This window comes from Leptidea sinapis, chromosome 2 (assembly GCF_905404315.1).
Source record: "Leptidea sinapis chromosome 2, ilLepSina1.1, whole genome shotgun sequence".
In the NCBI taxonomy this organism is placed as follows: domain Eukaryota; kingdom Metazoa; phylum Arthropoda; class Insecta; order Lepidoptera; family Pieridae; genus Leptidea; species Leptidea sinapis.
In genome coordinates this window covers 20,974,790-20,990,824 of record NC_066266.1, presented here as the reverse complement: position 1 = coordinate 20,990,824, position 16,035 = coordinate 20,974,790, and the positions used below count along the sequence as shown (strand labels likewise).

The window sequence follows — 16,035 nt, the reverse complement described above, 5'->3', positions numbered from 1 at the left end:
TCCTTAAAAACCGCGCTTCTATCCAGATGGTGGGGATGATATTCTAATATGTGGCGTGTCGTGCGAAGGTGGAAATCCGGCGGCAGGAATCATAATAAATAAATTATTTATTTAGCAAGTGACACTATTCATATACAACAAGTAACTATAGTTACCAAGATGTGCGAGTACTACAGTGCTTTGTATTCGAAATAAATAGTTTTAACTAATTACCCTGCGGCCATGTTGTTGCGATAAGGCGAGTTCTTTCCTCGAGTATAGTTGGTGTCTCAACTGACATGCTGTAGTGTGCGAGCTCTGTTTCGCCGATCGTGTAAATATTACGGTATTTACACGATAGACGAAAAAGCTTACTGCAGCCCTTTTTCACTGCGAGCAATATGATCTATTGTGGTAGCCAGTGTTAACTATAAGCTCACGATAAGATTGATCCTTTTATGAATCTTATTATATCATTTGCATTGAGCTGACGTATCTCAAGTGGTTGAAGAATCGGTCTTCGCAAAGAGATGCTACATTCAAGGACCACATTCAGAGAGGATGTGTACCGAGGATTTATCTGCACTATTACAGAATCTACACGCTCTGTAATCTCTGAGCCCAAAGATTGAGAGATGTTTGTTTAATCTGCAGTGCCCCGTTAGTGTCGTGGTTAGAATGCGTAAGTTATCACTACTTAGACTAACGGCGGTTCCCAATATACTATCTACAACAGATAGAGTTAAATAACTACCTTCTACTGTCATTAATCCGAAGCTGTCCCAATATACCCGATAAGTCATTCTTATCGCCTTATATTGGGACGCATGAATTGCAAGTTCTATACAAACTTCTATCGCTGGTAAGCTATACGTCCTCCCATTGACAGACAGCGTGTACGGATAAGGTGAGTTAACGTTGATAAGATTATTGGGATACAAAAGTCAACGATAGTTACGATTTTTATCTCAAGTAAGAGATAGACTTAATATTGGGAAAGGCAATTAGTGCCTCGTGCGCAGTCTTCTTTTGGAAGGCTTGGATTAGGGTTTTGGAATGGAGGAACCTGGAGTGTTACTCCAGAGATTATTACACTCTTGTGAACATGATGTATCAAGGGTTAATGTAACAAGACTCCTTGGGAAACCGCAGAAGGGTTCAGGACCAAATTGCTTTTAGGTCCAATTCTTGCAAGTTCGTCAGCGCATTTATTGCCTAGATCCCTGCATTACCTGGAACCCATCGAAGGGTAACTGTGTTTGTTTCTCCCAGAGTATTCAGTCTTTTTTTTAATGACAATAAGGGACGAGACGAGCAAGACGTTCAGCTGATGGTAATTGATACGCCCTGCCCATTACAATGCAGTGCCGCTCAGGATTCTTGAAAACCCCAAAAATTCGAAACTACAACTGCACTCGTTACATTGAGACATAAGATTTCAAGTCTCATTTGCCCAGTAATTTCACTGGCTACGGCGCCCTTCAGACCGAAACACAGTAATGCTTACACATTACTGGTTCACGGCAGAAATAGGCGCCGTTGTAGTACCCATAATATAGCCGGAATCCGGTGCAAAGGAGCCTCCCACTGGGAAGTACATATACATATGTACTTAATATAACATCAAAAATTACTTCGTAAAATATGCACCCTGCTGTCGTAATGAAATTGTTTCACAGCAGAACTGTTAAACCGTGAGTCAATAAATTCTCTCATAGAAATTATGTATGGACACATCAAAGGAAAAACAAATTTGTTGTTTTTATTTAATTTAGCAGCATTTTCCTATTTATTCACCTTTTAAACCTTCCCTGGACTTCCACAAATAATTCAAGACCAAAATTAGCCAAATCGGTCCAGCCGTTCGAGTTTTAGCGAGACTAACGAACAGCAATTCATTTTTATATATATAGATATGGATGTTTGTTTCCCAGGCATGGATGTTTATATGTATTTATGTTTGTTTAAGTAAGTATATTATATTAAATATATCGTTGTCTTATAGACATATGCAATAGTTTATTGACAGATTTTCTCATTGAAGCCTAATTTTTTTTTAAGTGTTCCTAGATGATTAAATGTATTATAACTTTGAAAGTATGAACGTGTTATTTATGTCGTAAAGGATTGAAGCAATTTGATTTAAAATGTGACCGTTCCTAGAAATCGACAAACTTCCCTCTTTTCAAAATATCTCCAAAAAAAAATAAGTAATAATAATAATAGTGGACTTAAATCGGATTTAAACTCATAGTATTTGCAGTGAATATAATTTTAATCTAAAAATTTTACTACAAAATAAAATACAACTTAATTCGTATATATCCGTTTAAATTTTTAACATAAGTCAGTAAAAGTAATAAAAATAACATTATATTAATACGAATAAAAAAAACATAAAAGCATTACAATGCTAAGACATAATTGTAAAAAAATATAAAAAATTTCATCTACCCTCATTTAAACGGACTTGATACGTTTAAATGAGGGTAGATGTTAAGATACGTTTTAAATCTAGTGTTAAATAAAATAAAAATCTAAAAAATTTGGCACCGTTACGTTCATATAGATACCTAAATAATACTTTCTTCAAACTTTTATGTTAGAAAAAAAAACGCCCCATTCAATAGATCTTTTCAAATAGACAACAATAAAGCCAAGAGAAATAATAAAATCAAAATGGCCGACGCGTGAAACAAAAACATATCTTTTGCAAAACTTTCTTTTCCACAACATTAATGTTATGTCTTTTTTTTTGTTATGAAAATAAGGGACGAGACGAGCAGGACGTTCAGCTCGTGGACTACCATGAGCTGCTATCAATTATGATACGCTCAGGATTCTTGGAAAGCCCAAAAATTCTGAGCGGCACTCACGGCTAGTCACCTTGAGACATAAGATGTTAAGCCTCATTTGCCCAGTAGTTTCACTAGCTACGGCGTCCTTAGACCGAAACACAGTAATCTTTTCACATTACTGCTTCGCGGCAGAAATAGGCACAGTTGTGGTACCCATAAACTCGCCAGCATCCTGTGCAAAGGAGCTTCCCACTGGTATACGTGGTACGCAACTTAACAACAGTTTTTTTTGTTATATAAACGTTTGGTTATTATCGTCTGAAATAAGGGTACAATAATTATATATACAACTACAGTCAGGTTCCATCCATAAATTACATCAAACGAATTTTCATGATTTTGTGACCCCTCCCCATCCAAGTCACAGCTGTTCATTTGAGAGACAGCCTATCTAGTGTGAAATCACACATTATTTCGCAATTTACATTTATCTTATATATAAAATTCCCGTGTCCCGGTGTTTGTTAACAAACTCCTCCGAACCGCCTAACCGATTTTTATTATGTGCATATCGGCCAGGTCTGAGAATCGGCCAACATCTACTTTTCATATCCCTAAATTAAGGGTGACCCACCTTAAATAATTTTTTGACAATTGTTTTTTAATTTATGATTCAGCATTAAAAAATACACACAACTTCAAATTTTCACCCGTCTACGATCAACACCTATTTTTGTATCGCGATTTTTATATTATTCTGTTATATCCACAGATCCGAAATAGGATGATGGCAACCGAGCATATTAATTTTTATGTACGATATATTTGGTAGGTCTGAAAATCGGTCGTCATCAATTTTTCATACCCCAAATATTTTAATTATTGATTTTTTTTTATTACTTTATATCAACACAATACAACGTTTACTGGATCAGCTGGTATATTTATGAAATTAGAACCGAAATTATTTTTTATTTCCATTTAAATTATTTATCAATAAAATCAACATTAAACCCAAGGCATGAAAATTAACAAAACACAAAAAAAATACTATTTTTACAGTTTTAGCAGATACGTAGTTTAAATATGGTGTTGTAATATTTTGTTATAAAAATTTATATTCAAAAAAATGTCATGTCACAAAATTTGTGAAATGGGGAGGCCATTTCACAAATGCCACACCACATCGACTCCCTGACTTCCCCTTAGCGTATAACGTTATTTATGGATGGGCCCTAAAGAATATAGTTATTTACGATTGCTGTGTCATACAAAATTATCAACACATTTACGAAAAAGTACAATATAGATAATGAAACAAATTATATAAAAATAAAATAAAAAATCTAATAATTAATTATCTCAAAAAAGTTACAAGTCATTGACAAAATATTTAATTACTATTGTTTACGTTCGCTCAATTCACAATGCTATTAATGAATCACTATACACACTAGAATATTTTTTTTTCAGTACAAAACAATAACTTATATTTGCGATCTTAATTGCCCGATTTCTTTTTCGGTAATTAATAACCTGTGTATAAAAAAAATCTCTAAGTTATACTCAATCTTTTAATAAATTAAATGAATGTACTATAAGATGGATTTTATTTTAAAATTCACTATTTCATAACTACATAGAGGGACATTTTAAAAGCACGTCTTTGTATATTTGTCTATAAACGTTATATTTTGAAGTTATACTTCTTTAGGCGCGTTATGAAAATATGATTTTGAAAATGAAATTTTAAGATGCGCGCGCATCACATACTGTAACAGGGTGAAGTTGGTTCCTAAAAATTTTCTGACGTTTGCGATATTCGTTATTTTTTTTTTGTTTCTTCGTCCATTATTAGGATAGGCAAAGGTTCAAGCCCGTACAGCCGTAATCGTTATTAAATAATTAGTTGTCAAAACCATCGTTTTTTTTATGGAATAGGAGGACAAACGAGCGTACGGGTCACCTGTTGTTAAGTGATCACCGCCCCCCACAATCTCCCGCAACACCAGAGGAATCACAGGAGCGTTGCCGGCCTTTAAGGAAGGTGTACGCGCTTTTTTTTCGTTGCAAGGTTTTTACAATATTGTTATTTCTACAAACGTAGAATAGCACGAGGAATAAATAATTTTTAGGATTTTTGCTTTGTTAGCCCAAAGAAGTATAACTTCTTGCGTGCATACATAAGTACACACACACACTTTTTTTTTATTAATATCACACTAACGATATGTATATGGCGATTTGAAATTCAAATTCAAATATTTTCATTCAAAATAGGATTTATAATCACTTATTGAACGTCAAAATCTACCACCCATTCAAAAGAGACTGCCTCAGACCTGAGAAGAATGGGCGCAAGAAACTCAGCGGGCTTTTTTTAAAACAGTTGAAGTAAATAGTTACATTTTATAAATTTAGATCATTGATATACTTAAATATCAGAACCAGTCAAAATGTTAATTTTGCTAAATAATAACACGATTTCGAACATCTCTGCAAACCTCTATTCTAATATCAGTCGAGATTACGTTTAGTTCGAAATGAAATGTCAATTTGCTAACAAATTTGAAAAATCTCGCACGATATGAGAGTTGGGGTCGACTCTAATCTGTCCACTGAACTGTATAAATACCACTGGACAGGCTGTTCCATATGTTTGACAGCAAATTTTTTGTGCCTATTTGAAGCGCCACCCGCGAGCGTCCAGAGAACTAATTTTGACGTATAATGCAAATGGCTGCAAAGGAACGTACAATACTCTGAAGTATTTTTGCATATTTAATTAATTTCGTTCGTTTTCATTTATACTTCAAGAATCAACGTTATAAATTACACATTTATTTTTGTAATTAGTTTCCCACCATCTATCGATGTTTGCTGAGGTTGTTTTAGTTTGAGTACCGCAGACTCTCGCTACATGACCAACAGCTCCAACATGGCGAATATCAAACAGGCACAAAAGCACTTTGACAGCCGCCAGTCCAGTGATATATATAGTAGAGGTCAATGAGTCTCTGAATTAATAAAAACTATGACAGCTGCCAGAAAACATTTCATAACTGGTTAATATGTATGTTAGTCATAATATGCGGCTACTGAATGCAACATAGAGGGTTATATGTGGGTAGATATATGGTGTATGTAACTGTACATAATTAGGCAATATCCAGACGACCGAGCCTTGTTCGGATTTTAAGAATGTACAAATCTTGAACAAAAAAAAACTTATAGGACAGCTGGATTCGAACCGAGGTGTTTTGCTTTCCGGATATCCCAATATCCCATCTGAGCTATTGTAGTCTTGTATATAGTGGCGAAATTTACCTTTGTATTCTAATATTATTGTAGCTGTTTCTCATTAAAAAAGGATAAAACGCCCCCGAAACTAATTTTGTATACTAAATTTCATTAAAATGTATGGAGCCGTTTCCGAGATTCAGATGATATATATACTATGTTTTTCTTTATGAAAATAAGGGACGAGACGAGCAGGACGTTCAGCTGATGGTAATTGATACGCCCTACCCATTACAATGCAGTGCCGCTCCGGATTCTTGAAAAACTCAAAAAATTCTGATCAACACCACAATTGCGATCGTCACCTTGAGACATAAGATGTTAAGTCTCATTTGCCCAGTAATTTCTCTAGCTACGACGCCCTTTAGACTGAAACACAATAATTTTTACACATACTAGAGGATCCAACAGACGTTGTCCTATACATACGTGTTAAATTTGAAAAATCGCACCAGACGTTAGGAGATCACTAACATACGCAGGGGAATTATGTATGGACTGTATTGAGAATCTAAAAATAATTAAAATCGATCCAGCCATGTAGGAGGTAGTTCAATTATGAATCTAAGCCATCCTCGAATCCACTTGAATACACACAGAAAAATTCATTCAAATCGGTTAAGACGTTTAGGAGGAGTTCACTGGCAAGACACGTACAGAAGAATTATATATATAAAGACTAGCCGTTCCCGCTTCTCTGGACGAATTTTAAAAGGAAATAAATTAATGAAGGAACTTTGGAATCAGAAAATTAAACCATCTAGGATAAATTTCGCATCGAATGGTGGTAGTTTCATGTCGATACGATCAGTGGTTTAGGCGTGAAAGAGCCTCAAACAATGACCATTTTCATATATATATATATATTTATATACAAGAGTTGCTCCTTTAAAGATATAAGATTAAAACACTCGTGTGATGTTATTATTTTAAACCCACACGCGTGTTTGATGCCCGTCATTATGTACAGTCACATAAACTACTATAAAAAAAGTGTCAAATATATTTATTTTTATCTTCATCTGGGTAATAATAACTCTCGGAAGTTTAAATATTTTAAAATCGCCGCCATTTTTACATGAACTATGACGTCATTACTCATTATGCAAAACAACCAAGCTTGCCAAAAGGACAGGCTATTTTAAACATATTTTTTTTAATATACTAGCGTAAATTGTCTTTTTATGCAGCGATACATAGACATATATTGTGCGTTTTGTTTCAAATTCTGTAAACATGATAACCAGAATTTAAAATTACTATTTCAATGTTTTTTTACGACACTTAGGGACGAGACGAGCAGGACGTTTAGCTGATGGTAATTGATACCACCTTATTCTTGAAAACCCCAATAATTCTGAGCGGCACTACAATTGCGCTCGTCACCTTGAGACATACGATGTTAAGCCTTATTTGCCCAGTAATTCCACAAGCTACGGCGCCTTCTGACCGAAACACAATAATGCTTACGCATTACTGCTTCACGGCAGAGATAGACGCCGTCGTGGTACCCATAATCTAGCCGGAATCCTATGCAAAGGATCCTCCCACTGGTAAAACTGGTGTTGTCATTGTGACATGAAATGTGCGAGTTTATAGATGAGACGCGACGCAAGCGAGCGCTACAAGTATGCCAAGAGTGTAAAGATCAACATACGCAAATTTCATATAACGCTATTTGTAATGTGAACAATTTGATGGAATTAATAGTATCTTCGTTATAACATAAAAACGGGCGAATGAGACTTAACATCTTATATCTCAAGGTGACGAGCGCAATTGTAGTGCCACTCAGAATTTTTTTGGTTTTTCAAGAATCCTGAGCGGCACTGCATTGTAATGGGCAGGGCGTATCAATTACCATCAGCTGAACGTTATGCTCGTCTTGTCCGTTATTTTCATAAAAATCATAAAAAAAAATGAACACAGACACTTAATTTTCACACGTTAACATTGTTTAGCATCATTCGTTATATGTAGACCCGGTATAAGTAAAACATTACGAGCAACTATGATAAAAAAGTCTCAGCTCACACACATTTACAAGAACCGAAAATCTATGATCGGCGACATTAAAACTATTTATCGTAAAAAAATATTTAATTTGTGCATCTGAAGTAATAAAAATCATATATCAATGTATATTTGAGTAAATAAAAAATAGGTATAACGGATACGCGTCTAATATTAAAAATAACTGTATATATTTTGACTTAAGTCAATTCCTTTCTTTAATAAAGCGTCTTAAGTACGCCCAAACAAGCCACATTCGAAAAGTGACAATTGTCGATCGCTTCAAAAAATACTTTAAATTCGGATCAAAACATAATAAAATACTAAATTCTCACTCCGGCAGTTAACTTCTTTCTTTTTCTTCTCAGAATCAAGGGCATAAAAAGCCACAACGAAGCGCCAGCAATGAGAATAAAACCGAATGTGACAAACATATTTGTATAATTCTTATCGTGCTCAAACCAAAATCCACAGATCGGCGGCCCAATTAACTGCAAAAACCCGTTCACAAATAAACTGACGCCGTACGTAGACATAAGTCGTTCGACACCGAGAATTTCCGCCAAAACTAAAGTCGTTACGCCATTATTAATCCCCGAAAACAGCCCAAATAGTGCGCAAGCAATACTTATCATTGTATAAGTTTGCATCGTTGGTATAAATGCTAGAATTATGCCAGAGAATAATAAACCGCCAACGAAATAAAACGATTTCGGCATTATGTTTAAATCGCAAAGCGTCGAGCCGCCGATACGTCCGACCAGGTCGAGCGCTGACACTGTACTGAGTAACAGAGCGCCTTGCGACTTATCGATGCCTATATTCTGCGCGAATGAGGGTAGTAATATAATAAAATTCGTAACAGAGATTGCAACTGAACTGCCACCGAGCATTATAATTAAATACGCCGGATCGGTAAGTAGTGATACATCGAAGAATTTATTAGGTTTTCGTTGCTTCTTCTTGCAGCAGAAGCAGCAATAAGCAACGTCGGCAACGCTGTCAGTGATTGATTTCAATGAGAATTGCGAGGCGAATTCATTCGGCTGCTCGAACGCTGACAAAGTTGATCCATGGAATGGCGTCGAAACGTAAGCGAAACTTGTCGTAGAAAGATTTCTCTTAGTCGTACTCAGGCGTCGCCCAAATGTCTCCTGCGACCCTAATCGCCGCCCATCCGGAATACCATCCAAAGCCATTGACGCAGAACTAAGCGTCGCTTTAGTCACCGGCCTAGCAGTAGACAGTTTTCGTTTAGATGCGTTATGGCGCAAGTTCTGCGATGAGTGCATGCAACTTTGGCTGTTATGTATGAGCGCTTGCGACAGATTTCGCGTAGACATTTGCTTGCCGGCATCTGGTTGGCCGTTTTGTTTCTCCGGTTCTATCATGTTGAACGATTCTATGGGTTCTTCTTCCTCGAAAAGAATATCATCCTGTAAATAAAAAACAAAAGATAATAAATTAAAAAAATAGACTGCTATATCAATCCTATAACCCATAAACGCCCAATACAGGGTGTGATCATTAAGGCGATTAATATTAGAGATTTCAAAACACTTTAAATTACTGTCGAAAGTACGTTACATAATCAATAAAATTACATCAATAACATTTTGAAAAACAAACGAGAATAAACGAAAAAAGGAAGATGGCGAGAATGGACCCACATAATTAAAAAATTAAGGAAGCGTCGTACAAGGACAAGTTTATATTAATTATAAACATAAGTTTATACGATGTTTATACAAAAAATATTGAGGCGGTAAGTTATGGGAGTCAAAAGAAAGAAATTATTATATTTTATTAAAAAATAAGTCATCTTGCACTAACGTTTTGACATACTACCTTTTTTTGACATGACAGTCATTTTAATATGGATGTTCCGACACCATCAAACTATATATACCTACTCAAATCAGTAATTCATTACTTATACACAATAAGATTCAATAAGATTATTATCGTTTTTGATACTAAAATCAGTAGGTAAGTATCTTTAAAAGATTGGATACCTGCTTGAATTAGGAATCTTAAATTATTAGATGCTGGCCAACCTTCCACATTTAAATTATATTATCTTTTAGCAGTAAGTAATTAGGCATAGACATAAGATACAAATTATTGATTGAACAATAGATATTGATTAATAATTTTAGGTCATATTTAACTTTTAGGTATAAGTATCTTTTTTTTCCCACTTTTAAAGACTTACTTACGATTTGCTTTTTTCTTAGTTTTTTTAAGTTCTACAATTATTAATAAGTTTCCATGATGTACGCCACTTCTTTCAGTGGGTCCCAAAACACATGCATTCCACCTCCTTTGATATTAAACACTCCAATACATTTAGTACGAGATGTCACTTCCAACATCTGCTTTGAATACAAAATTATTTACTTACTAAGAAATTAATATATATTTTTTTATTAGAGAGGGGGCAAACGGGCAAGAGGCTCACGGGATTGGGAAAGGTGAGGCAACTGCCCATGGACATCAACAGGTGTGCAAAAAATGCGTTGCCGGCCTTTAAAATGGGAGTATGCTTTTTTCTTGAAGGTCCCTAAGTCGTATCTGTTCGGGAAGACCGCACTAATTAATATTATTCAATTTAAAGATAGTTTTATTAAATTTGATAGATTAATAAACGGTTTCCTTTAATATCAGCACTAACCTAAAATAAAGTACTAACTTAAAATAAGAAAACTAAAACCTATCCACTAATGTCATACTAAATCTATGGATGTTTTATATAAAAATTTTGGATACTTCTCGTTAGATTTAAAAAAAAGTTATTGATGTTATTTAACTGATTAACGGCCGTTCCCAATATTCAGTCTATCTCCGATTGTGGCCCACTTGAGATAAAAATCATAACTATGGTTGACTTTTCTGTCCCAATAAACTTATCGACGATAATCACCTTATGCGTACACGCTGTCTGCCAATGGGAAGACGTATAGCTTATCAGCGATAGAAGTTTGTATGGAAATTGCAATTCACGCGTCCCAATATAAGGCGATAATAATGACTTATCGGGTATATTGGAACAGCTTCAGATTATTGACAGCTAATTACCGACAGTAAGAGTATATTGGGACATCCGTTTTTGGCCGGCTTTCGTTATACTAGAATTATCGCCTGGTCTCACTTAAAGATTACATCCTGTATAGGGCAATTGTTCCAATCGTTGCCTGACCAATGAACAATCAGTGTGTAGCCATGACTCTACTGGGTTATAAGATCTATGGTTTCTACATTCTCATCCCAACCAATACCGCCATGTTAGATAACTAATAACAAAAGTAAAGTGTTGCCACTTTCGATATGATACTTATTGCAAAATAAGACATAACCTAAACTATATCCAGTCTCTGACAATGTTATTTATAAACGCGAAGTAATGTTACTCCAAGTTTAAGACTTTTCGTCTTTATCTTACCTTTGTCACAAAGAATTACATGACAGGGAGAAGTAATTTTAAGCTTAGAGTAACTTTATGCTACCTATGAGATGGGAGGACGACATCAAGAAAATCGCGGAGCAACTATGGACTCGTACAGCAAAAGACAGGACACAATGGAGATCTTTAGAGGAGGCCTTTGTCGGAAGGCACTAAAGGCTTTTTTTATTATTTTTATTTTAACTTTACACTGCCTTTAAGGCAGTAGTATTCTACCTATACGTTAACTATGGTTTATAGCCCCTTTGGATTTTGTAATTAATAACTATTCATTTTTACTGGCCGAATAATACGCTTTTTTGGCTGCAATACGCAATCAAACCGCGATAATTTTTATCTTTTTGTAGAATAGATGACATTGAGAAAAAATGGACTAAACAATGTTCATGCAGTGTTATTTTAGTAGTATTTTGCAACAATAAAAGAAAATATAATTTCTTGAAAAACATTTAAAAAAATGTTGCTTAGGAGACATTTTAATATTTATTATATGGCAGTCATTTAAATAAACAAAAGGTAAATGGCCAAAGGCCACGAGAGGCGGAGCGGTTCTATATTGATTTTGACATTTATACTCATTTGTCACAAAAATCAACACAGCTTTTGTAAAAAACTGACAAATGACAGTCGAGTGTGGCAAGGCCACGAGAGGCGGAGCTATTTTACATTGCTTTTGACATTTATACTCATTTGTCACAAATGTCAACACCGCTTTTGTTTAATACTGTCAAATACCTATTGGGTGAGCCAAGACCACGAGTGGCGGTGCTGTTTTATACTGAATTTGACATTTATACTCATTTGTCACAAATGTCAACACCGCTTTTGTTTAATACTGTCAAATGACTATTGGGTGAGCCAAGACCACGAGTGGCGGTGCTGTTTTATACTGAATTTGACATTTATACTCATTTGTCACAAATGTCAACACCGCTTTTGTTTAATACTGTCAAATACCTATTGGGTGAGCCAAGACCACGAGTGGCGGTGCTGTTTTATACTGAATTTGACATTTATACTCATTTGTCACAAATGTCAACACCGCTTTTGTTTAATACTGTCAAATGACTATTGGGTGAGCCAAGACCACGAGTGGCGGTGCTGTTTTATACTGAATTTGACATTTATACTCATTTGTCACAAATGTCAACACCGCTTTTGTTTAATACTGTCAAATACCTATTGGGTGAGCAAAGACCACGAGTGGCGGTGCTGTTTTATACTGAATTTGACATTTATACTCATTTGTCACAAATGTCAACACCGCTTTTGTTTAATACTGTCAAATGACTATTGGGTGAGCCAAGACCACGAGTGGCGGTGCTGTTTTATACTGAATTTGACATTTATTCTCATTTGTCACAAATGTCAACACCGCTTTTGTTTAATACTGTCAAATGACTATTGGGTGAGCCAAGACCACGAGTGGCGGTGCTGTTTTATACTGAATTTGACATTTATACTCATTTGTCACAAATGTCAACACCGCTTTTGTTTAATACTGTCAAATACCTATTGGGTGAGCAAAGACCACGAGTGGCGGTGCTGTTTTATACTGAATTTGACATTTATACTCATTTGTCACAAATGTCAACACCGCTTTTGTTTAATACTGTCAAATACCTATTGGGTGAGCAAAGACCACGAGTGGCGGTGCTGTTTTATACTGAATTTGACATTTATACTCATTTGTCACAAATGTCAACACCGCTTTTGTTTAATACTGTCAAATACCTATTAGGTGAGCAAAGACCACGAGTGGCGGTGCTGTTTTATACTGAATTTGACATTTATACTCATTTGTCACAAATGTCAACACCGCTTTTGTTTAATATTGTCAAATACCTATTGGGTGAGCAAAGACCACGAGTGGCGGTGCTGTTTTATACTGAATTTGACATTTATACTCATTTGTCACAAATGTCAACACCGCTTTTGTTTAATACTGTCAAATACCTATTGGGTGAGCAAAGACCACGAGTGGCGGTGCTGTTTTATACTGAATTTGACATTTATACTCATTTGTCACAAATGTCAACACCGCTTTTGTTTAATACTGTCAAATACCTATTGGGTGAGCAAAGACCACGAGTGGCGGTGCTGTTTTATACTGAATTTGACATTTATACTCATTTGTCACAAATGTCAACACCGCTTTTGTTTAATACTGTCAAATACCTATTGGGTGAGCAAAGACCACGAGTGGCGGTGCTGTTTTATACTGAATTTGACATTTATACTCATTTGTCACAAATGTCAACACCGCTTTTGTTTAATATTGTCAAATACCTATTGGGTGAGCAAAGACCACGAGTGGCGGTGCTGTTTTATACTGAATTTGACATTTATACTCATTTGTCACAAATGCCAACACAGATTTTGTTCAATACTGACAAATGACAGTTCGATGGCCCAAGAACACGAGTGGTGGAGCTGTTTTATACTGAATTTGACATTGATACTCATTTGTCGTCGTTGTAATACTGACAAATGACAATTGAGTGAGCCAAGGACACGAGTGGCGGTGCTGTTTTATATTGAATTTGACATTTAGTGGAGTGGGTCAAAGGCCACGAGCGGTGGAGGGGTTTTCTGTTGAATTTCACATTTATAAAGCCTGCGCGCCCTTAATTACTTGGAAGATCGGGATTGTTCGTGAGGAAAGCCTAACAGTGTCATTATGATTCGAGCCCTAACGCATCACAAAACCACTTCGGCGCAGCGTACCGCGATCCGACTCCCAATACTTAAAGATGGAACGCCTAATATGCCTTTCAACCCTATATTTATTGTCAGAACTGTCCCGGATGTGGGTAGATTCAAAAAAATAGGCCGTTACGTACAGTCGGTTTCATTTTAACATTTTTCATGCAATAACCTAACAATGACCGGTGGATCGTTTCCTGTCGTAAATTATTATTTAAAAGTTATTCAACTGACAACTAAGCCATCACTTTATTTTGCGCCTCTAACAAGTTTCGTTTTACTTAAGTTCATATTTTTATTGAAATATGAAATTTGCCTTAAATAAAACAAATTTTAGCATTATCAAAAGATATAACTTGTAAAATGGGTTAATTATATCCATTCAATAATATCCCTCCAAGAAAAAAACATATAAGCTATTTAAAAAAGCAAATGTACGTCTGATAAAGAAGCAATACCGCAACATAATCACTTTCATTATAAAAAAAATATTTAAATAATAAAAACAATCTACATAAAACTAGAGTGCTGTTTGAAAATGAAACATACAATTAAGGAAAGTGATTATTTTATTGTGAGTGCAAAGCTTAGATATGGCAATACCGTGTTAAAAATATCCCCAAAAAGTATTCAGAAGTAAATCATTCTGATGAAAACATTTCTTAGCAGTGAGTAATAATCATGTGTCACCAGAGAGTATAATAATTGAGAGAAATCAAAGTCGTGTTACATCGAGGTAAATATTCATGTGTCACCTATCAAAGTCCAACAAATCGGGGTAAATAATCACGTCTCATCTTCTGTCAAAGTCTGTTAAATGGAGGTAAATATTCATATATCGCCTTCTATCAAATTCTGTTAAATTGACGTAAGTATTAATGTCCCTCCTTCTATAAAAGTCTGTTAAATGTAGGTAAATATATCGACTACTGTCAAAGTCTGTTAAATTGACGTTAATATTCATGTGCCTCTTTCTATTAGTCTGTTAAATGGAGGTAAATATTCATATATCGCCTTCTATCAAATTCTGTTAAATTGACGTAAGTATTAATGTGCCTCCTTCTATTAAAGTCTGTTAAATGTAGGTAAATATATCGCCTTCTATCAATGTCTGTTAAATTGAAGCAAATATTCATGTGCCTCCTTCTATTAGTCTGTTAAATGGAGGTAAGTATGAATGTGCCTACCTCTATTAAAGTCTGTTAAATGTAGGTAAATATTTCGCCTTCTATCAAAGTCTGTTAAATTGACGTCAATATTAATGTGCCTCCTTCTATAAAAGTCTGTTAAATGAAGGTAAATATTCATATATCGCCTTCTATCAAAGTCTGTTAAATTGACGTCAATATTAATGTGCCTCCTTCTATAAAAGTCTGTTAAATGAAGGTAAATATTCATATATCGCCTTCTATCAAAGTCTGTTAAATTGACGTCAATATTAATGTGCGTCCTTCTATAAAAGTTTGTTAAATGGAGGTAAATATTCATATATCGCCTTCTATCAAAGTTTGTTAAATTGACGTCAATATTAATGTGCCTCCTTCTATCAAAGTCTGTTAAATGTAGGTAAATATGTCGCCTTCTATCAAAGTCTGTTAAATTGACGTCAATATTAATGTGCCTCCTTCTATAAAAGTCTGTTAAATGGAGGTAAATATTCATATATCGCCTTCTATCAAAGTCTGTTAAATTGAAGCAAATATTCATGTGCCTCCTTCTAATAAAGTAAATTATCTTTAACAATTTTGTGGACAAGATGACAAATTCTACCAAGGC

General features: G+C 35.1%; 1 protein-coding gene across 1 annotated transcript; it reads right to left on the bottom strand.

The window, feature by feature from the left end:
- Nucleotides 1-7,256: 7,256 nt before the first annotated feature.
- LOC126974927 (monocarboxylate transporter 12-like) lies at nucleotides 7,257-9,627 on the bottom strand. Its single transcript, XM_050822675.1, has one exon. The coding sequence runs from the start codon at nucleotides 9,590-9,592 to the stop codon at nucleotides 8,414-8,416; it is 1,179 nt and encodes a 392-aa protein (XP_050678632.1). The 5' UTR covers nucleotides 9,593-9,627; the 3' UTR covers nucleotides 7,257-8,413.
- Nucleotides 9,628-16,035: the final 6,408 nt, after the last annotated feature.

Coding starts and splice junctions, on each gene's coding strand:
- LOC126974927 (XM_050822675.1), bottom strand. CDS start 9,592: ATGGGTTATAGGATTGATATAGCAGTCTATTTTTTTAATTTATTATCT.